General features: G+C 39.1%; 1 protein-coding gene across 1 annotated transcript in view; it reads left to right on the forward strand.

Annotated features, from left to right (window-relative positions):
• LOC109101325 (serine/threonine-protein kinase 32C-like) overlaps positions 1–21240 on the forward strand; it is a 64486-nt gene extending 43246 nt beyond the window's left edge. The window contains exons 4-12 of the mRNA XM_042769572.1: positions 6028–6201; positions 9670–9707; positions 9910–9995; positions 10894–11001; positions 12290–12406; positions 15368–15493; positions 16111–16239; positions 17612–17679; positions 19909–21240. Of these exons, the coding sequence (XP_042625506.1) occupies positions 6028–6201; positions 9670–9707; positions 9910–9995; positions 10894–11001; positions 12290–12406; positions 15368–15493; positions 16111–16239; positions 17612–17679; positions 19909–20095 (1033 nt within the window). The 3' untranslated portion in view covers positions 20096–21240. The remainder of the gene's footprint in view (positions 1–6027; positions 6202–9669; positions 9708–9909; positions 9996–10893; positions 11002–12289; positions 12407–15367; positions 15494–16110; positions 16240–17611; positions 17680–19908) is intronic.
• Positions 21241–23595: the final 2355 nt, after the last annotated feature.

A 23595-nucleotide genomic window follows, 5' to 3' on the forward strand; every position in this document is an offset into this window, starting at 1 on the left:
AGAGCGCAAATCACTAACCCTAACCCTAATCTCTCAGAAATCAGAGCTTGGCAAGTGTAATATCACCTATAAAATAATACATCATACACATTCTATTATTAGTATATATTTAAAAGGCAATGATTTAAACCTTAGGCTACGATATGAAACATGGAATAAGCACAGCGCGCTCACCAATCAAACAGCCGCGTTGCATGTCTCAGTCTCTCAAAAACCAAACCTGTTCTCTCTCAAGAGTATAGGCTAATAATCAGCGTAGATACAGATACAATATCTACCTGGCCTACATGTTTGCATCTTTATCTTTTGCTCTTCTGCGTAATTAATTCAAATGAATCACTAAACGTTTGTCATATTTTTAGCGCATTGAATTCAGTCGAGTTCAAATGATCACTAAACGTTTGTCATGACATCTGCTTGCATGATAAATATATTTTTAGAAATTAATAATTCTTTTAGTTTAACATGGTATACTTGTTCAGTGATAAAAATATATATTCATAACGGTCTTATCAAGTAACTGTACGACGTTCCACCCGGTTTTATACGGATGCAGATACGAATAATTTTGTGATTGTTACAGATACAAATACAGATACAAATACTGGCTGACACAAAAAAATAAAAATATAAAATCACAAAAATAAAGTTTTTGACAATTTACATATGTAATTCTTGCAATGGGCTATGAATTAATAAGCGTTTATTGATAACAACTATTTCATCTCTTCACATACACAACAAAAAACAAGAATACAAAAACACCTAGAATATATCAAACAAATAAGAAATCGACTAGCAGAAATCAGTAGTCGTGCAACCCCTAGTTTGTAGAGCTAGCATCGTCTCTTCTCTGTGGATTCGCTCTGATACGCAACGTCTCCACAAAACACAAGACGTTTCCTGGATTCCTCCATCCTCCCTGTTTGAGGACAGTCTCTGATTCCTTCTGTGATGGACACTCGGGGTGTTTGTAGTGTGATTTAAACAATGTTTCACTGACAGAAATGGTTCTGCTTCTGAGAAATTGAATCTCGTTGTGTCCTCTGTAAGCAAAAAACTAGATTTGCTGTAGCTTCCTGGAAGTGCCAAGCATCAGGACTATTACTGTGTGTGTGTGTGTGTGTGTGTGTGTGTGAGAGAGAGAGAGAGAGAGAGAGAGAGAGAGAGAGAGAGAGAGAGAGAGAGTGAATGAGTGTTTGTGTGAGTGTGTGTGTTTGTGTGTGTGTGTGTATTTGAGTGTGAGTGAGTGAGTGAGTGAGTGAGTGAGTGTGTGTGTGTGTGTGTGTGTGTGTGTGTGTGTGTGTGAGTGTGTGAGTGTTTGTGTGTGCGTGTGTGTGTGTGTGTGTAAAGGTTTGATGTTCTTGAAGGACAGTAACACTTTGTTGAACACTGAAGTATGTGATGTAGGGAAGGACAGTTTGACATTGACAGCTCCATCAAAAACACAGAAAGTATATATATATATATAATTTTTTTTTTTTTTGAAGCAGAAAGGATTTTCTCTTTCTCTCAGAAGAAGCTTTCATGTGTCTCTCCTGAACACACACTGAGCTTTGAAGAGCCGTGTCTCTGTAAGTCAGAGGAGCTTCTGCTGAAGGCTGGGAAATAAAGAGGGCTTCCTCCTCCTCACAGGAAGCACAGAGTCTCTTTAAGCCTTTAAAATGTCACGTCTGCAGAAAGCTGTAATTACTGTATCCTTTTACCCGCTCTGAGTCATGAAGCAGCAGGAGAACGGCTCCATCACATAAACACACACACCGTCTTTAAACACAACGAACACCTCTGGAGGTCAGACCTCAGTGAACGAACATCACATTAACAATCATCTGACTAACGAATCACACACATGATCTCAAATCATTCCTCATTAAATCCTCAAATGATCTGAGCTGCAGTCTTTATTTCAATTTCAATTCAAAGTACTTTATTGGAATGATTGTGTTTACCAATGTTATTTTAGTATCATTGAGGTACTATTATTTTTTTTGATAATATTTATATTTTATATATATTAAGTTGGCTTGAGAAAGCCAATTTACTGATGATGGAATGTTCAAATGAGCCAAGACTATTCAAACTCCACTGTAATACAAACTAACTCCTCCCAGAGCTTTAACTCTACAGACTCTAAACTCAGCCCAGATCTTCAGACTGATCTGACCGAGTGTGCTGTATCTTTTCTAACTAATCAGACTTACAGTTTTCATAAAAATTACTCAATCAAGCTTCCCTTCTTTGTACTATATTTCTATGATGGAATGTTCAAATGAGCCAAGACTATTCAAACTCCACTGTAATTCAAACTTAAACTCCCAGAATCCTTCGAGACTCAATCAAGCTTCCCTTCTATGTACTATATTTCTAATCCATTTACAGTCGTGGTATTTACCTTCAGTACCACTGAGGTGTCCTTGAGCAAGGCACCGAACCCCCAACTGCTCCACGGGCGCCGCAGCATAAATAATACCCACTGCTCCAGGTGTGTGTTGTGTGCTGTGTGTGTGTGTGCACTTTGGATGGGTTAAAAGCAGAGCACGAATTCTGAGTATGGGTCACCATACTTGGCTGTATGTCACGTCACGTCACTTTCACTTTTTTTGTCACTTTTTAAATGCAACATCCTAGCAACCACACCAAATATCCTAGCAACACCTTAGCAACCCCCCAAGTACACTAGCGACCACATGGCACCATCCGAGCAACCACCCCAAGTACTCTAGCAACACAACACCAAACAAACCAAGTACCAAACAAACAACATACCAACAACCAAATAACCATCCCAGGTACCCTAGTAATTGCATAGCGACACCCTTGCAGCTGCCCCGGGAACCCTAGCAACCACATAGCAACACCTTAGCAACCACCCATAGTACCCTAGCAACCACATAACAACACCCTAGAAACCACCCAGGGTACCCTAGCAACCGCATAGCAATACCTTAGCAACCACCCCCAAAAAACCAACAACCAAATAAAAACAGCCTAGCAACCATCCCAGGTACCCTAGCAACCGCATAGCAACACCCTAGCAACTCCCAGAGTACCTTAGCAACCACATATCAACATCTTAGCAACCAACCTGGGTACCTTAGCAACTGCATGGCAACACCCTAGCAACCACCCCAGGAACCCTAGCAACCGCCTTAGCAACCACCTCAGGAACAACTGCATTTGATCCATCTTTATTTCTCCTCTTTATTTTCATTTGAGCAATTAATAATGATAATTAATTATATTCTCCTTTTAGATGGAAGATGGAGCTCTGAAGGAGCAACATTTGAGCAATTAATAATGAGAATTAATTATATTCTCCTTATAGATGGAAGATGTTCAGTGATGATCTTCAACAGCAGCATGAGGCTCATATCATGTGCTGTATCATCATTTACTCTCCTTCATGTCGTCTTTCTTCTGTGGGACATATTCTGAAGACCGTTGGGAACCAATCAACATTGGACCCCATTGACTTTCATTGTGGATAAAGACTTTTCTTAAAATATCTGCTTTTGTGTTACATTTTTGGGAGAATTACTCCTTGTCTTCCCTTCGAGTTCAGGTATTGCTCAAGGTGTTCGGCTCATATTTTCTCCTTGATCTCTTCACGTGGAGACTCGTCTCTGTCGTATAGGACACTGGTCTCCGCTCTGCTGGAACTTTCCTTAACTTTCCTAAGCTCAGGAAACTTGTGAAGTTCATTCGGGACGTTCCTTATGAAGGCACCTTGTGAAATAAGGCCAGCAGTGAGGCGTTGGCTGCGGGACATTCAGGAGAAATACTCTGAGGAACGAACCGAGTCCAGTGTGTGTGTGTGTGTGTGTGTGTGTGTGTGTGTGTGTGTGTGTGTGTGTGTGTGTGTGTGTGTGTGTGTGTGTGTGTGTGTGTGTGTGTGTGTGTCGCCTCGAGTCGCTTGTGAATTGCAGACAAGTGTTATATCTGGGACACTGCGAATTTTTTGAGGAAATGTTGTACTCCCTCTGTTTTCCTCTTCATGTGTTCCTCTCTCTCTCTCTCTCTCTCTCTCTCTGCATCCCTCGTCTCATTTGTCATCTTGGCCTGATTATTTCAGCCTCTCGGACTCTTTCCAGTCTGCTAACCTTCCTCCTCGCGCTCCTGCTGTGGTGTGGGAGCGAATAAAGGCCGTCGCTCCCCTCGGTCCAGCTCAGAACAGCTCCTGTTCTCTTACTATCATGCTGCAGTTTTAACCCACTTCTCTGCTAGTGTCCTGTAGAGGCTTTATCACCTGTCCCTGTGTAAAACTTATAGGAACAGTTCAGGCCAAAATGAAAATGTGCTGTAAATGTGCTCTCCCTCAGGTCACCTGAGATGTCGATGAGTTTGTGTCTTCATCAGGTTTGTAGAAATGCAGCACTGCATCAGTGTCTCAGCAATGGATGCTCTGCAGTGAATGGGTGCCGTCAGAATGAGAGTCCAAACAGCTGATAAAAACATCACAATAATCCACAAGTAATCCACAGCACTCCAGTCCATCAGTGAACATCTGGAGAAGACAAAAGATGAAACACATCCAGCATTAAGATGTTTTTAACTCAAATACATAGAGTCTATAATCCATAATAACACTTCCTCCAGTGAAAAAGTGTTCTGGTGTGAATCAGGAGAGAAATCTGCACAGATCAAGCAGCGTTTTTAAACAGATCTAAACTAATATGTGTCTGGATTTTGATGTGAGAGACAACAGCAGATGCACTTTTTCACTGGAGGAAGTATTATTATGGATTATGGATGTTAAAAATGTTTTGAAGGATTTGTTTCTCAAAACCTTTAAAAGCTTTTGGCTTCACAAGACGTTAATTGATGGGGAAAAAAAAAACAAAAAACAACAACAAAAGCCAGACTGGATATGACCATTTTCATTGTAATGTACTCCAAAATATAATATCGTAAACACTGGTTTTCATGCAGATTCTATTGTTCACAAAACTGATTTGAGTTGGATTTGCTGTTGGCTAAAAAAAGAGTTTTGTATAATCAGAGCCCTACCCTCAAAGAAAACTCTGTAAAAATAGGGCACAGTGTACTGTTAATATGAAGGAATTTTCTGTACTGATTTTTCACATGTGTTTTACTCATATTTTGAAGCATTGCATTGCAGTTTGTTATAGGAAAGTTAAAGGAAATGTCATTAAACGTAAATATAAAAAACAGATGATGTCATGGCATAAAATAAGCAGTACCTTCTCTGATTTTTATTTCTTACAGTATAAAAACACGCTCTTTTGTGTGTTTGCTTCAGTTCCATTAGGTTCTTGAGCTCAAATTTGAAATAAAAATAAATAAATAAAATGTTATTTGTCTAAATCACACAAAAAAATGATCATTCTGCGATCATTTATTCCCCTCAATTCCTTCTTTAGCAACACAAAAGAAGCTATTTTGAGAAATGTCTGGGGTTTTTATCCCAGTTTTGTTCCCAGCATTCTTCAAAATATCTTCTTTTCCAGAAGTCAGTCACTCGTACAGGTTTTGACTGACATAAATGGTGATTTCTGTGTGAGATGCTCTCTTTAATCGGAGTGAGCTGCGGATCTGACACACTGAAGATCTTCATCATACGGCTCCGGCGGCTCCTGACATCCTCACGCGTCCATCGTCTCTCCGCTGACCCTGTGATCTTTAATATGAGCCGTCTTTGTCAGACTGAATGAAGAGCGGCGAGATCTATAATAGATGTGGTGATGATTGGCTCTCAGACCTCTTTCGGACGGGAAATGAGCTCTGAAGTGCTCTGATAGGAGATTCACACACACACACACCGCTCAGAGAGTTCTCAGCATCTCATGAGTATATAACTATAACAATAAACATTTAAGTTATTATACTAGTTATTATTATACATTAACTGTAAACCCAGCTGAGCTGAACGACTCGTGATGCTTCTGATATCTATAGATCTCATAAATTACTCCAGTTCATCAGGAGAGGGATTTGCATGATAAATGTGAGCTGTGTGATGTCACTTCCTGTTTGTTGTGACCTCTGACCTGTGACCCTGTGCTCCAGGTACTCGTTCCAGGACGAGGAGGACATGTTCATGGTGGTGGATCTGCTGTTAGGAGGAGACCTGCGCTACCATCTGCAGCAGAACGTGCAGTTCACTGAGGACGCCGTCAAACTCTACCTGTGCGAGATGACGCTGGCGCTCGACTACCTGCAGAGCCAGCACATCATACACAGGTGTGTGTCAGCATTAACAACATCAGCAACACTCTAGCAAGTGTGTTTTAACTCGGTTTAACTCTATAATATCACACACTCGACTCACAGAGCAACACGTTTGAGCAGCGAGTGTGTTTGCTGTTTGCTTTCCTTATACATGCATATTTAATGTAGACATGAATGATAATGAGCTTTTACTTTTACATCCATGCATTTGATAGATGCTTTTACCCAGAGCCACTCTGCAAAATGCATTGATGCTATACAGCTTTTCAGTTCATGCATTCCATGGGAATCAAACCCATGACGTTTGCATTTCCAGCCCCATGCTCTACTGTTTGTGCTACATTTTTGTTCAAGTAAATATGCTAGTTGTTTTATAATTATTTGATAATAGTAAACTGTTCCAGAGTTTAGGGGCAGCAACAGCAAAAGCTCGGTCACCTTTGGATTTACAGCGAGAACGAGGGACAGATAAAAGAAGCTTGTTACAAGATCTTAAAGACCTAGAGATTGTATATGGCTGGGTAAGATCACAGATATAATCCGGGGTTGACTTTTGCAATGCCTTGTATACAAAAAGAAGGATCTTAAAAATCAACTCTGAATTCGATAGGGAGCCAGTGCAATGAAGCAAGAACAGGAGTAATATGCTCCCTCTTTATTGTTCCTGTCAATAATCTGGCTGCCACATTCTGTCTGAAGCCGAGATAAAGTGGGGAAGGCTGACATACAGAGAGTTACAATAGTCCAGCCGAGAAGAGATTAATGTATGGATGACAATTTTGAGATCTTTTCGAGAGAGAAGATGTTTTACTTTCGCAACAGATTTGAGGTGGAAGAAGCTACTCTTTACAAACATGTTTACATGCATGTCAAATTGTAGTAATGGATCGAAATGGACCCCTAGATTTTTTACATGGTGTTGTAAGTTATTACTAAGGGAACCTAACCTACTTGTAAGAGTAGTATTGAGTGCAGCGGGGCCTAGAAGAAACACTTCAGTTTTGTCAGTGCTTAGTTGCAAAAAATGATTAGCCATCCAAGTTCTCACTTCGTCAAAACATGAGAAAAGAAGTTGTAAAGAAGAGTCCTTTTCAAGTTTGATTGGAAGGTAAAGTTGGAGGTCATCATCGTTGCAATGATAGTTAATATTTTATTTCTGGAGAATGGAGCATAGGGAAAGCATGTAGAGCGAGAACAATTAAGGACCAAGAATAGAACCCTGTGGAACACCATAAGGAATGGGCGCAGAAGGTGAGGTGAACGACCCGATATTTACTGAAAAACTTGAACCCCTGCTACACATAAGAGGTGAACCACTGCAATGCCGTGCCTTGAACCCCTGCTACACATTTGAGTCGATTCAAGAAGATGGTCGATAGTGCGGAAGGCTGCACTCAAGTCTAACAGTAGCAGAATGACAGATGACCCAGAATCAATGGACAGCAAAAGTTCATACATAACTTTAAGCAAAGTTAAAATGTGTATATATACGTTTTATTTATTTTATTTCCAGTAAGTATGATTTTAGTTCATTTGTCTTTTTTATACATTACTATTTATTTTTATATTTTATTTTATTTTACTATTAGTTTAAGATTTTATTTATTTCCAGTAACCAGTTTATACTGGACAGATGAAGAAATTAGTTCAATGTGACTGAACATCCCTGTGACGACTTCCTCAATGGAGAAATAATTATCAGTCGGTAGTCTTTATAATTCACTTTATTAAAACAGTAAAAGTCTATGATGTATGCTTATTTAGAAAGCGGTGTGTGTCTGTGTGAGTACTGTCTGCCTCACAGGGATTTGTTGTGTAATTGCGTGTTTAGTTCTGCAGGGCTCCTCAGGGAGACGAGAATCCTGTGCCAAATAAAATGTGTGGTTGTCTTGTTTTGGGCCCCATCACAAATGCACTAGAACAGAACTGACAGTGAACGCAGTGGATTGAATCTCTCTCTAGCTTTGATAGCAGTGTGTGTGTGTGTGTGTGTGAGTGTGTGTATTAGTCAGTCACATTGTTTTCTCTGCGGTGGATTTAGCTGTATGCTTCTGAAGGAGTGTTTCCTGTCTATAGTATTATTTAGTTGCGCTAAGTTGGGCAGAAGTGTTTCCTAGCAACAGTGTGCCATGTCACGATGCCACCGAGGTAAAATTAGTCAGAGTGGAGGATTCCTAAAATCAGGAGGGTGAGCGGAGCATCTGGAAACATCTGACAGATACTGATAGTTCAGAGCTCATGCTGCAGGGAGACTGGTGTTTGTACTCCAGATATCAGTGATTCCTCAAATCCTGTGTCTTCAGGGGTGCTGTTGGTTTCTTTAAGATGTAGGGATGAACCACCTAGCACCCATCCATAACACCATGCAAACGTGATGAAGCCAATCATTATATGGGGATGATTAGGAAGCCAAGATGGTCAGAGGGCAATGGGCAAATTTTGGCAGGATAACCAACCTGATAAAAAAAAAAAAAAAAACTCAGAACACCATAGCAACAGCCTAGCAACCAACAGAACAGCCTAGAAATGCTTTTCATACTTTCCTGGACCTTGACATTTATTTGGCAGTCTATGGGACAGTCTCAAGCCTCAATGTTTTCATCCAAAATATCTTAAATTGTGTTCCAAAGACGAACAAAGCTTTTACGTGTTTGGAACGACATGGGGGTAAGTGAATAATGACAATTTTCATTTTGGGATGGAGTATCCCTTTAAAAACCAACCCTGCTAAAAATACACTCAGAACACCATTACAATTTCATAGCATTGCATTCAAAACCACAAAAAAAAAAAAAACAGTACTTATGCAGTCGCACAGCTACTTACAATTTCATAGCATTGCATTCAAAACCACACCTTGGCAACTACATAGTTACCTGCATAAAATCACTCAGACCTCCTTAGCAACAGTATAGCAACACCCTGGTAACCTTGCATTGATGCACAGCACTCACGATTGATTCAATGAGATTCAAATCAGCCATAAACGAGTCTGAAAGTGTCTCTGCATGATGGAGTTTCCTATTTAAGCATGCAGTTGATTGTCTTGAAGAATGTGATGTGTTGTAATCATGTTACTGCTCTGTGAGTGTGTGTGTGTGTGTGTCACAGCTCTGTGTGAATTAATCCCATCATGCTCTCAGCATCATCATAACAGCAGGGGAGCGGCTTGCTGTTAATTAGCTGCGAGGGAATCAGAATGCGGCTTCAGCTGTATGGGGCTTTGTTCTTAAATAGTGTGCGTGTGTGTGTGTGCGCTTGTTGTAATTAGTGAGTGTGTTGAAAGTGTGACGGCCCCCTGGGAACTGAACATTCACACAAAAGAAAGCCACAGAGGTTTTTTAAAACATGACGATCTCACACACGGCTGCAAGATGCGGTCAGCGCCGCCTGCAGTCAGAGAGGACGTGACGTGTAAATAAAGTCGAGCTGTTGATGTCATATGAACTGACGTGATGATGTCATGATCTCTCCACACAGGGACATCAAACCGGACAACATCCTCCTGGATGAGCAAGGTGAGACGCGTACATGTGTGTGTGCAGTTTCACTAAACATCCATGTCATCGTGCCGTGTTCTCTTCAGTCTATTCGTGATTTTCCCTTTTTAGAAAGAGAAGATTATTGGCCTGTGTTGCTCTAGAAGTTCTCACATCAGTGTGTTTGATCTTCGGCTCCGCTTCTTGTCTGGTTGTCACTCGTCTCTCTGTCTTTCTTCAGGTCACGCACATTTAACAGACTTTAACATCGCTACCATAATCAAGGACGGTGAACGAGCCACGGCGTTAGCGGGTACAAAGCCCCACAATCTTAATAAGATCCATAAACCATTACAATAAACAAACTAAACTCTTCTAACACAGGGGTTCACAGACTGACACTACTGTGCAGTTTTTTTTACAGACTGATATTTTATTGTTTCATCAACTATTTCAATTGTCAAACTCAGTGGTTCTCAACCAGGGGTTCTGCATCCACTAGAATGCCTCAGTATGACTTAAAATGATTTAAAATAAGACAAAAACAGCATTAAAAAGGTTTCACGCTGGTCCTTAAGAAGTTTTAAAGTCTTAAATTTAGTTGTATAAAATTTAAGGCCAAAAAAGAGTCTTAAATGCCTTAAATGATATGAGAAAAAGCTGAATTCTGATTTCAAGAGGCCTTAAATTTGGAAAATGATTGAACAGAGAATGAATTAGCATTTTCAAAAAAAAAAAAAAAAACAGCCCGTCTGCTGTTTTTGTTCAGACCAATGCAGAAATAATTGACCCATATTTTAACACAGCAAACACACAGTAAAAAATATAATAATAATATTAAAAAAAATAAAATAATATTTATTATAACAAATCATTCTTCTTAAAAAACATAAAAAATGATGTTTATTATTTTATAAAACTTTTTTTTTTTGTGAAAACCTGTTTTTGAACTCTAAATCGTGTTTTTACAGTAATTTATGCTATGTTAAAAAGATGAAGAACATTCAGCTCCTAAATGCACAGAAATAATTCAATGAGAACCACTGATCTAACGATGACGTTAAACTAAAACATTAAACTGTCAGTCAGACGGTCTCCTCTTGTCTTGAGTGGCAGTTCTTGGTCAGAATTACTGGACCAGACTTTATCTTGTAGGACAGAGTCTGACTGATCGCATAGATCACATCCCATAATAATCATGGTCTGAATGCATGTGTTTCTCCCAACAGCTCCAGAGATCTTCCAGTCGTTCATGAGCGGGGGAACCGGTTATGCGTTTGAGGTGGACTGGTGGTCGCTGGGCGTGACGATCTTTGAGGTTCTGCGAAGTTGGGTGCGATTTTTGTCGTTGTTTTTTGCTTATTTATTTTTGGCAGTTGACAGCATAATGCATGTCCAGAACTCTGATTCCCAGAAGCACGATCATAGAGAGCAACGCTGGCAATGGTTTCTACGATCTACTGATGCTTACAATGGTTTTGGGAAAGCAGGCTGAGTACTGAAGTATCCAGCAGGGGATGCTGCTGTGCTGGTACTTAACTAGCTTAACTAAGCTCTGCTGGTTTGCAACCCTAACCCTATAAACCAACTCGGACCACTGTGCAGATTCATACAGATCTACACAAGTCTCAGCAGGAGCCCAGCTAACCAGGGAATGTTCTCACAACCTTCACTTACGTTTTTTAAAGTTATACAAGTGTCCGGACAACATGCTCTTAAAGAAATGCTTATGGAACGTTCTTATTACTTGTATATTTGATATACATTCTCATAACATTGAGAGAAATTGTTCTGAGATCAAGAATCTCGGAAACTGAATGTTCTAAGAAGCGTTTTTGTAAGCTTTGACTCTTTCCCCCCGCTGGCATTTTTAAAACAAGTTGCCAGTCACTGCCAGCATATTCACAAAACTTTCATGGCCCCCAGAATGTTTTGTTGTATGAAAATCTGAGCATGCAATATGTGAAAGAAAAGAACAGAGCATCTGCTTTTAAACAAACAAAAAACTTTTATTCTAGCTTCATGCATTCTTTTTTTATTAACACTTGAATGTTGGTAAGTGATTTTGAACAAAAAGCTGAGAAAATGGCATTTTTCTGATTCAGAACGATGATGAAAACACAGATGGAGTATATCTCTTCCATCCACACACCCGAAGCTTCACAGTCCTAAACCACCTCCTGGGTCGGAAAACTCCTTTAGCTATATTAAAGTTACAAATACTTTGAGACAGAAAAATCACTGATCGCTTGTTTCTGGTGCTTCTTCTTCTGTGTGATTCAGAACTCTTTCAGATGTGTAATAGTGCCCCCTACTGTATAACAGTGAAAACACGGAGAGACAGACAATTCTGTCAGTGGCAGGGAAAGAGTTAAATAGTGTTCTAATTATAACAAGAAAACAAATGTTCTTAGAATAGAATATTAAATAACGTTATATTTTGGGTGAAGATAAACTGAGTAAAACCCTGTAAGAAACATTTTTGTAACCTTTAAGTTGTTATAATCATGAACAGAAAACTTTGTGTTTTAGAAACAATGTTCCCACAATGTTTTTATAACGTAAATTTGTTACCTGGGAAGACCTGAACACATTTCTGTCTCTCTCTGTCTGTCTCTCAGAGGCCGTACGACATCCACGCCAGTAACTCGGTGGAGTCTCTGCTGCAGTTGTTCAGTACGGTCAGTGTGCAGTACAGCTCATCCTGGCACAAAGACCTCGTCTCGCTGCTGAGGAAGGTGAGGTCAACAGACCATCACGAACATGCACAACTAATGCTAGCAACACCCCATACTTATGACAATGTAAATCTAGTTGAATGTTGTCAAGATCTTCTGGATGGTTGCCAAGGGGTTGCTAAGGTGTTATGGGTGGTTGCTGGGGTATTGTGGGTGGTTGCTATGGTGTTGTGTGTCATTGCTTGGGGTGATTGGGGATGGATTTTGACATGACATTGATTATGTGGTTGTTAATGTGTTCTGATTGTTTTTAGAAAATTGCTTTGCAGTTGCTAGTGTGTTCTAGGTGGGTTGCTAAGGTGTTTGGGTTGATTATTAGGGTGTTTTGGGTGGTTGCCTGAACATCTCTATGTGGTTGGTAACATGTACTGATTGTTTGTGGAATATTCTATATTTTCTGCTTGGGTATTCTTACTTGTTGCAAGGGTGTTTTGCGTGGTTGCTAGGGAGTTCTTGTGGTTGCCATGGCATATATATGTGGTTGAAAATCTTTTCTGATTGTTTTTACATTTCTCTGCATTTACTAGGGTGTTCATTTACTAGGGAGGTCGGCAGGATATTTCTGTGCAGTTGTGCTGATTTTTTTTTTTGCACATTAGTCTGCATTTGCTAGGAGTTCTGTGTGGTTGCTAGGGTATTGTATGGGGTTGCTAGGGTGTTCTAAGTGGATGCTAGGTTGTTTTCGGTGGTTACTAGTGTGTTCTTCTATGTGGTTGCTATAGTGTTTTGGATAGTTGATAGGGTGGTCTGGGTGGTTGCTAATGTGTTCTGATTGTTTTACCATATTGCTCTGCAGTAGCTAGGGGCTGTCATTTGAAAAGCAGTATATGAAAAATTATATACAATCACAGGCGTCGCTAGGCAGTTGCTATGCTGTTCTGAGAGGTATACGGTTGCTAGGTTGTTTTTCATTGTTGCTAGGGTTGCTAGGTTTTTTTGGGTGGTTGCTAGTGTGTTATATGTGGTTGCTGTGGTGTTTTGGGTAGTTGCTAGGGTGTTCTGGGTGGTTGCTAATGTGTTCTGATTGTTTTACTACATTGCTCTGCAGTAGCTAGGGTGTTCTGGGTGGTTGCTAGGGTTTTATAAGTGGTTGCTATGGTGTCTTGGTCAGATACTAATACGTTCTCTATGTTGTCTAGGGTTTTATAAATGGTTGCTAGGTTGTTTTGGGTGGTTGCTAGTGTGTTATTTGTGGTTGCTATGGTGTTCTGGGTGTTTGCTAATGTGTTCTGATTGTTTTACTACATTGCTCTGCAGTAGCTAGGGTGTTCTGGGTGGTTGCTAGGGTTTTATAAGTGGTTGCTATGGTGTCTTGGGTAGTTGCTAGGGTGTTCTGGGTGGTGTCTAGGGTATTCTAGGGGGTTGCTAGGGTTTTATAAGTGGTTGCTAGGTTGTTTTGGGTGGTTGCTAGTGTGTTATATGTGGTTGCTATGGTGTTTTGGGTAGTTGCTAGGGTGTTCTGGGTGGTTGCTAATGTGTTCTGATTGTTTTACCACATTGCTCTGCAGTAGCTTGGGTGTTCTGGGTGGTTGCTAGGGCATTGTGGGTGGTTGCTATGGTGTCGTGTGTCATTGCTAGGTGAATTTTTACTGGCCCAAATCTGAAGAGCCTTTACCTTGACAAACTGCATTAATAAGGATAAAATGGACAAAAGATGTAGAGAGAGAGAAATGAAAATAAACTGGAATGCAGATGGAGTCAGAATGAATAAAGAGAGAATAAAACACTGTAATGATGCAGGAGAGAATAAAGGGACAGATTGTGATGAGCGAGAGAAAGAGGATGAGATGATAATGAGCTGGAGAGATAATAAAATAAGATGAATGAAGAAAACGCTGGAGAGTGAGAAGAAATATTATGAGAGAAGGATGGATATTAGTGAAGAACAGAGGAGCGATGTGAGACATTAAAGTCATTTATTAGAGATATGGAGAGAATGTACTGTGTGCATGAATCACAGGAGAAGAGCATTGTGGGTCGGATGAACAGATGGACCCACAGGAAGTGTGCTGCTCAGAACTTCCTCTCTCAGCTCAGCAGTTCTCTATCATATTTCATTTAAGACCTCAGATGTTTCTTAATAGACATATAGACACAAATGAGATCTCTTACCTTCGTTTGCAGATTTTACTGTATCGGCCAAATCGAAAGCATGTTCATCAGTTATGAAATCAAACTGGACTTTCAAAAATCTTCAAGTAGAAAAAATATTAAATGTGTGACGAATTGCTCATGGTCCTCTCTTGTAAGTAGCTGTGGATAAAAGCACCTGCCAAATGCATAAATGTAAATGTGAAGGTGTCCTGCTTCTCAGAAGTTTCTGGTAATGATCTCATGTGTGAGAGCTTTAGAAGAGATCTCAACAACGTCTCAAACTGACTTTGAAAAGAGGACGTTCCCCTGCTGACAAAAATAAGTTGTAAGAATGTTTTGCTAACGTTCCATTTAAGTTATGAAAATGTTATTTCTGATTGTTTTTTTTTATATTTTAAAATCATTTTTTGTTTATGCGAACATTAATGGAACATTCCATTTGATCATTTTGCAAATATTAGGGGAATGTTACTTTTGAATGTTCTGAAACTTGTAACATTTAAAAATGTCCAACTAAAATGTTTCAGAAACAAAATGTTCCATGAATGATGTGTAATAATGTTTTTGTGCTAATGCTTTAAGAACATTATTAAACACCAGAACGCTACTGGAAGAACGTTTGTTCATAATTTTGAGAGAACCTTGCCAAGTTCTGAGAACGTTCTCTAATTAGTTAATTTTGCTCCTTATATCCTGGTTTACGCAGGAGTATTTCACATTACAGTAGTTGAGTGTGGTGTGAATGCTTCTGTGAATACGAATACACACTGATGTTTGTGTGTGTGAGTGAGAAGTGTGGTTGGTTGGTTTGTTGGACTGTCTTGATGGTGTTCTTATTGGATGTTATTGTGTTTTGTGTTTCTGTAGTTATTGACGGTAAACCCAGAGCATCGCTTCTGTAGTCTGGCTCAAATGCAGACAGCGCCCTACCTCTCTGATGTCAACTGGGACGACGTTTATGAGAAGAAGATGGAGCCCGGCTTTGTTCCCAATGTGAGATTGAGTTCAGCTGGTGACCACACACACACACACACACACACACACACACATATATATAAATGCAAAGTGAACTGCAGAAGCAAATGCAAGAGCATTGAAATATAATTTCAGTAGTTTGCTTCTTCATGGGAACAGATTAATAAAAACATAAGAAATAAGAATAATACAAAAAACAGATAAAAAAAACATCACAATAATCCACAAGTAATCCACAGCACTCCAGTCCATCAGTTAACATCTGGAGAAGTGAAAAGTGTTAAAGTTTAGAGCTGTTTAAACACTGCTTGATCTGTGCAGATTTCTCTCCTGATTCACACCAGAACACTTTTTCACTGGAGGAAGTGTTATTATGGATTATAGACTCTATGGTATTTTAGTTAAAAACGTCTTGATGCTGGATTTGTTTCAGCTTTTGTAAATCTAATACAGTAAAACTATATTTCTGGGCAGTAAATGTTCCACATTCAAGTTCATTTTTGACCCTCTTCACACCTTCAGACACACACGATGAATTTACAGAAGAAACGGTCAGATTGTGCTTTTATTCAGTATCTGCTTTCAGTCGTTTCTCTATAACGCTCACTCTGTTTCTGTTCTGGTGTGTCAAACAGAAGGGTCGTCTGCACTGCGATCCCACCTTTGAACTGGAGGAGATGATTCTGGAGTCTCGACCTCTTCATAAGAAGAAGAAGCGACTGGCAAAAAACAGATCGAGAGACAACAGCAAAGATTCTCAGTCTGTGGGTGAAACTGACTCACGCACACGCACACGCACACACACACACACACACACACACACACACACACACACACACACACACCACACCACACACACACACACACACACACACACACACACAACGACACTCACACACACACACACACACACACACACACACACACACACACACACACACACACATTCAAAACACAATCACACTCACTCACACACTCACACACACAGACACACACAAAGAGACTCTCACACACACACTCACTCACACACACACACACACACACACACACACACAAACTCACCAGTAAACAGACACTCTCACACACACACACACACACACACATTCAAAACACAATCACACTACACAAACTCACACACACACACACTCGCACTCACACTCAGACACACACTTACACACACTCTCTCTCACACACACACACACTCACACTCAAACAGACACACACTTACACACACTCACACACACTCACACACACACACTCAAACAGACACACACACACACACACACACACGCACACACACAAGCACATACACACTTACAAAAACACACACTCACACACACTCAAAACACACTCTCACTCACTCACTCACGCGCACACACACACACACACACACACACACACACACACACACACACACAAGCGCACACACACTTACAAAAACACACTCACTCACACACACACATACTCACTCACACTTACACACTCATTCACTCACTCACACACACACACACACACACACACACACACACACACACAAACACACTCACACACTCACACTCAAACAGACACTCACACACACACACGCACAAGCGCATACACACACTTATAAAAAAGTCACACACACACAGGTCTCAGAAATTACATTTCACTCTTATAGTTGTGTGACATTTGTGAGTAATCGCTGAGCTACTCGTCTCGGGCGACGGCCTGAAGACCTAAAGGCCGCACACTGATTGTGTTTATCCCTCAGGCTTTATTATATTGAGCCTGACTGACGTCTGCAGTCCTCGACACACACCATCCTCTCAGCAGACGCCACTCTCCTCATATTTTCCGTGTGTTTGGGTGATTACGCAGTGTTTTTAATCAGATCAGCGTGAATCGGCTCGCTCCTCTCTCTGCAGCTCGAGAGGCCTGAAGACGAGCGTCTGTGGTCTGTAGATGCAGGAAGTGCAGGCATTATTACCTGGATGATTAAATTATGAAGCTTTCAGTGCTGGAGCTTCTCCTGAAGTACGGCGGGCTATTTTTGGTGTGTTCCAGCAGGATTCTCAACACAAGCGGCTGTAGGAGGTCACTGCCGTCTGACGGCTAGTTCGAGCTGATTAACCAGTTGTTTCTTTGTTTTTCTCTCAGGAGAACGAGTATCTTCAGGAGTGCCTTGAAGTCGTCCAGCAAGAGTTCATGATTTTCAACCGGGAAAAGTGAGACTATAAACACTTAAGCTTTGTTTCAGTTTTCATCAGCCGAACTCCTCTGAGTTAATGTATTTCTTTGAAGTCACCCTGAGATTTGAAGTTAATATTTCAATAATTTAACAACACATGCGCATGTTCAATATAATAGGGTCTCAAAAATCAGAGCAGAAAGTCTTAAACTCATAAATTCATGGCATTAAATGTTGCACACACTGCAAAAATGGAATATCTCAGTATTTCTTATTTTTCAGAACAAATATCTAAACATCCTTAAATGAAGTGAGTTTATGAATAAAGATATAAATATCTGTCATTGAGGAGTGAAAGCTTGTTTTCCTTTTGAATTAAGAGCCCACTGTCAGATATTTCTTCCTGTTTTAATCATAAACTCACTTCATTTTGATCAGTTCCACAGAAAATAAGATTTCTGTCATTTTGCTTCTCCAGTAATGTGTCTTTAGACATTTGTGCTGGAAAACAAGACAAAATACAGATTCATTACAGTGCTATTCAAGCCTTGAGCATTTTTTTTTTCTTTTTGCAAAATTAATTTAAAAAGAATGGTTTGAAGTTGTATTTTTAATCTTTGAAGTGTTTCTAATTCAACTCATTCTGCTCCCCAGACATTTACATTTAGAGCACATATTCATCTGTTGTGTCCTTCAATTTTTTCCTTACTTGCTCTTAAAAAAGGTCTTCAAAAAGTCTTAAATTGACCTTTATAAACCCTGCAGAAACCTGCAGTCTCCATTAGATATCTAAGTAAATGCGTGTGCGTGTGTGTGTGTGATAAAGTGTTCAGCTCATGTTTTAGTTGCTCGTTTGTCTCTGTTTGTGTCTGATAAAGACGCTGCAGTTCTGTTCTCTGTTCTCCAGAGGTCTGATATCAAATGATCAGCTCATTTATTATTGATTACAGCACAAGCCTCTGTCTGCTGTAATTTACCTTTCTCATGCTGTTTTCATATCTGCCACATTATTCATGAATCTGTTATGTCAGAAAGATCATATTTACATAAAGCCGGAGTTGAGAAACTGTGGATTTTCTCCGGATTTTTCCGAGTTGCAGACCTCAGTGAGAAAACATTTTAAATGCAAAGTCTGTATTAATGGTCTATTTTTAATTTTTTATTTACAATAAAACCATCTACGTTGCATGTACAGAATATGATATTGTTGTAAAATTACTATCGAATATATATGATTAAATTTACAGCACCTACATAAATTGAATAAAATCCAAACGTAAAAACATTCTTTATTCATCATTTCATAGATTTAAAAAAATCTACAAAATGCATCATCTTGTTCTGACCAAAGTAATTTGAATGCACCATGTGTGTACAAACTGTTTATTGTAGTGCACTGTCAATATAATCATCATATATACATGTTTACAGTTTAATAAAGAAAAGAATGCAAAATTACCAAAGATACAGTGACTTTTTATTATGCTTTCCTTAAAGGGTTAGTTCACCCAAAAATGAACATTAGCCCATGTTTTACTCACCCTCAAGCCATCCTAGGTGTGTATGACTTTCTTCTTTCAGACAAATCCAGTCAGCGTTATATTTTAAAATGTCCTGGCTCTTCCAAGCTTTATAATGGCAGTGAATGGGTGTTTCTGTTCAACAGTCCAAAATAAAGTCCAATAAAGTGCATCCATCCATCATAAAAAGTGTCCAGTCTTTAGCTTGTTTGTTTGTTTGTTTGTTTAAAAAAATCAGAACTGTGAGATGCAAACTAAGAATTTCTTAGAAAAAAAAAAAGTAAGAATTGCACCCATTGACGTTTGCATGAAGCCAAGCTTTTTTTGGACTCTCTCATTGCTTTTGGTGTATGCAGGTTATATTTTTACGAGTTGAGAAGGCCTAATTACAACTTCAGATGCTTTCAAATCACTTTTTTTTGGAGCAAGATGGCAAAATACCTAATGTTATGTAGGAAGACTGTGCAATGGGTGTGTTTTTGCACCATGCAACTTGGTTTCACGGTAAATTAAAAAACAAAACAAAAAACATAGATTTGAATGACTTTACTGTCGATACAGACTTTGCATCTGACATTTTTTCTAAACTCTGGCCTTGTAGAGTTTCCCATTTGTTAATACGGTTTCATGGTGATGTTTGATGGTGAAAACAATCATTCTGTCATCACTTGAATACTGACCATCCATCCCTCAATTCAAGCTTGACTTCCTGAAGATCTCTTGCTTGTTCCTGTGCTGTGGTGCAGGTCGAAGCGTCGGCAGGAGGAGGAGGGCTGTATGGGAGCAGACGGAGACGCCGATCCAGACGGAGACGAGGCCGAGGGAGGAACGGAGGACGAAGAGACCGAGGCCGAACCCGAACCTGAACCCGAACCTGAGGCCTCCAAACTGAGCATGTGCGGCTCGGTCTGCTCGTCTCCAGGAAGCTGCTAGCGCCCCCTGCTGTCTCGGAGCTGCTCACCTCGCCTTTAAAAGCCCTCGTGATCCGAGCCGTGCGTGAGCCGCATGGCTTCTTTCGTCTCCGTCGCTCCTAGAGTAAGTTTGAACTTCTATGCAACGTAACTCTTCAGCATGATGATGTAAAATAGAGATTTTAGAGGCAATTCCACAATGTAAGACTGTTCGCTTGAGTATGACGACAACACATGAAACACACCAGACGACGGAGATCTTCATGTCGGATCCACACACATCAAGCTGCTTGATGAGCAACTGATAATTAACTTAATTGTGTTTGTATGTTTACATATGTGACTTCTTCTGGATCGTGAAGCATCTGGTGCCTCTTGAATTCAGGGCAGAGTTTCCTGCTTTCATGTGCTGCTAGAAGTCAAACTGCAGGACTAGTTAACAGTATTTGTTATTAAAAAAATATGATCTTAAAGCTGCCTGTGTATTAGAAATGAAGCAGGTGATGTTCTGCTTCCTCTAGAAAGGATTTCATGCACTGTTTACGTAGTATTTTTTTTTTTTGTTTTCCAGTACAAATGTCTGACGATTCGTAAATCAAGATAAATTTACACGAGAGGCAAAAAGATATCATCAGATATGAAGTCTTGTTTTCTGAAAAATGTATCAAGATGAAGTTGTGGGTGTTTGCGAGTCGCTTGAGACGTTTGACTCCCTCCAGCACTTTAAAGCAGAAAATCCTCTGTCGAATCAGATCTGGAGAGTCGTTTGATTCGTTTTCCTCCTAAAGAAATGAAAAACACTCGGACTGATCTGTTTACAGCGAGATGAATCTGTTTAATTGTACATGAGGACCATCACATGACCATTTCTGCACTGACATCAGCCTTTCCTTTGAAGACCTCATCAGTTATTTATTTGCTGTGTTGAAGTCGATGCATGACACTGAAGGGCGCATCACCCTTTTACTGTAAATATCCCGTAGTCTTTAGTTTCTACATGAACCATTATTTACTACTTACAGTTTAGGATTCTTACAGTATTTACAGCCTACACTTCTGCTCAACAGATTGGCATAATTATTAAGATTGGATTTTTAAATGTTTTTTTTTTTTTAAATAAGTCTCTTCTGCTCACCAGGGCTGCATTTATTTGATCAAAAATACAGTGTGAAGTGCAGCTGTATTTATTAGAATTTAAAACAGCAGTTTTCTATGTGAATCTCTGTTAAAGTGTAATTTATTTCTGTGAAGTGCAGCTGTATTTTCAGCATCATTACTCCAGTCTTCAGTGTCACATGATCTTCAGAAATCATTCTAATATGATGATTTGCTGCTCAAGAAACATTTCTGGTTATCATCAATGTTGAAAACAGAGTTTTTGAGGAAACTGTCATACACTACCATTCGAAAGTTTTTTTTTTTTTAAGAAATTAATATTTTTATTCATCAAGGATGCATTACATTGTTAGAAAGTGACAGTAAAGACATTTATAATGTGACAAAATATTTCAAATTAACTTTTTTTTTTAACTCGTGACACTGAAGACTGCAGTAATGATGCTGAAAATACAGCTGCGCATCACAGAAATAAATTACACTTTAACAGATATTCACATAGAAAACAGATGTTTTACATCAGAATAATATTTCACAATTTTTACTGTATTTTTGATCAAATAAATGCAGCCCTGGGGAGCAGAAGATAATTATTTTTGAGCGGTAGTGTAAGGGAGCCACAGTCTCTCATTTTGGCGTGTTTAAGGGCAGAAGTGTTCAGATCACATCATCACTATTAGCCATGATGATGATGATGAAGATGATGATGATGATGATAGTATATTTCTCTCTGTCGCTGCTTTAACCCTTCCTGCCCTGCCCCCCCATGTTGCCAAACTCCTTTCTGACTGTTAGACTCTTAAACTCAGTGAAGGTTTGATGAGACGCCGATCCTTCATCTCTGCTGCTTAGGAATCTCTATAGGACGCCAGATTAAGATCGATTTATAGCTCTGTGTGTGTTAAGCGTAGCATTAATTCAGTAAGTGACGTCGGCACACCTGTAGCGAATCACAACCGTAAACTCACCGCTCCATCATGTAAACATGTACATAGTGAAAAGCCCAGTACTTTCCACAGTTTTATGTGGATGTGCTGACATTAGCGAGTTTAAATATAGACGATACGATGCTGAGAGGTTTTATGAAGCCACATCTTGTTTAAAATCTCTCTCAAGTGTGCAGGCACAACTTGTAGGCAAAAACGCCAAAGCTTTTGTACCATTTGCATAGCCATTTCTAATCTGAAGTCAGTCTGCAGTTTTTTTTTTTTAGCGTGTAAATCTCATTAGCGTGTAAAGCTCATAGAAACACTGTAACATCTGTAAAGACGCATTTATTGTAGTAAGTAAACTCCTGAAATGTTTAATCTGAAGTCAGTCTGCGGTGTGAACGCATCACATGATGCGTCGAGTCCAGCGAAGACCAGACGTCTGACTTTAACCTTGTTTTCCATTGTAATGTGGACGGCATGATACTGTATGTATACATAGATTCTCTTGAATATTTTGGCAACCCATAGATTTTGACGATCATTAAAGTATGAATAAAGAATAAGTATGTTCTTGTGCCTCTTTATTTCTCAACAAATCAAATATATATATTCTTTTATATATTTTAGAAATATATTTTTCAAATATAAATTTTGATATTACAATATACGTATTTATTTAAAAATATACAAAAAAAAATCCAAAAACTATATATGTGTGTATATATATATAATATAATATATGATTTTTTTTTTTTTTCTGTATGGGAATTGTGTTTGTGTGTGTGTGGGTTCATTAATCAAACTTAAGTGTGTGTATGTCTATCATGTGAGGTTGAAAATGTCTGCAAAGCAACAAGGTGTTGGTGTTTCCTGCTTCTATATAAACATGTTCTCCTTCCATCTGCTCAGATTCACACCATCTGCTGCTGAACGCGACACAAACATACAGAAGAAAGAAACATTTCACTACAAATCCTTCAGAAAGTCACTGAAAGCTCATTCCAGCTTGAAAACGATACTATTTTTTTTTCTTTAAATAGTAAATTTGGTAAAGTAATATTTGCAATAGCACTATGATGTTGCACATGTGTAATCATGTTTTGAAGTAGTGTTTATGTTTTGTCACTTTAGAGTAGGGAGTTTTCACTTTCTCACTAGTAGTACAGAAGACCTGGACCACAGCGTGAAAAAAATAGATCCATGTGTATCAAAACCTGATATTTTTTTTTCTCCCAATTTTTTTTCTCTTCTTTTTTTCCCCTTTATATATATATTTTTTTCTGTTCAAAAAAACTTATACACATACATTTTTCTGTTCAAAAAAACTTTGTCTCTTACATTTTTTTCCCTTAATTTTTTTTTTCTCTTCAAAAACTTTTTCTCACTTTAAAACCCCCTTTTCTAAAAAAAAAAAAAAAAAAAAAAAAAAAGATTTTAAGAGAAAGGAAAAAAATTGTCAAGACATAAAAGTTTT

This window comes from Cyprinus carpio, chromosome A13 (genome assembly GCF_018340385.1).
Source record: "Cyprinus carpio isolate SPL01 chromosome A13, ASM1834038v1, whole genome shotgun sequence".
Classification (NCBI taxonomy): domain Eukaryota; kingdom Metazoa; phylum Chordata; class Actinopteri; order Cypriniformes; family Cyprinidae; genus Cyprinus; species Cyprinus carpio.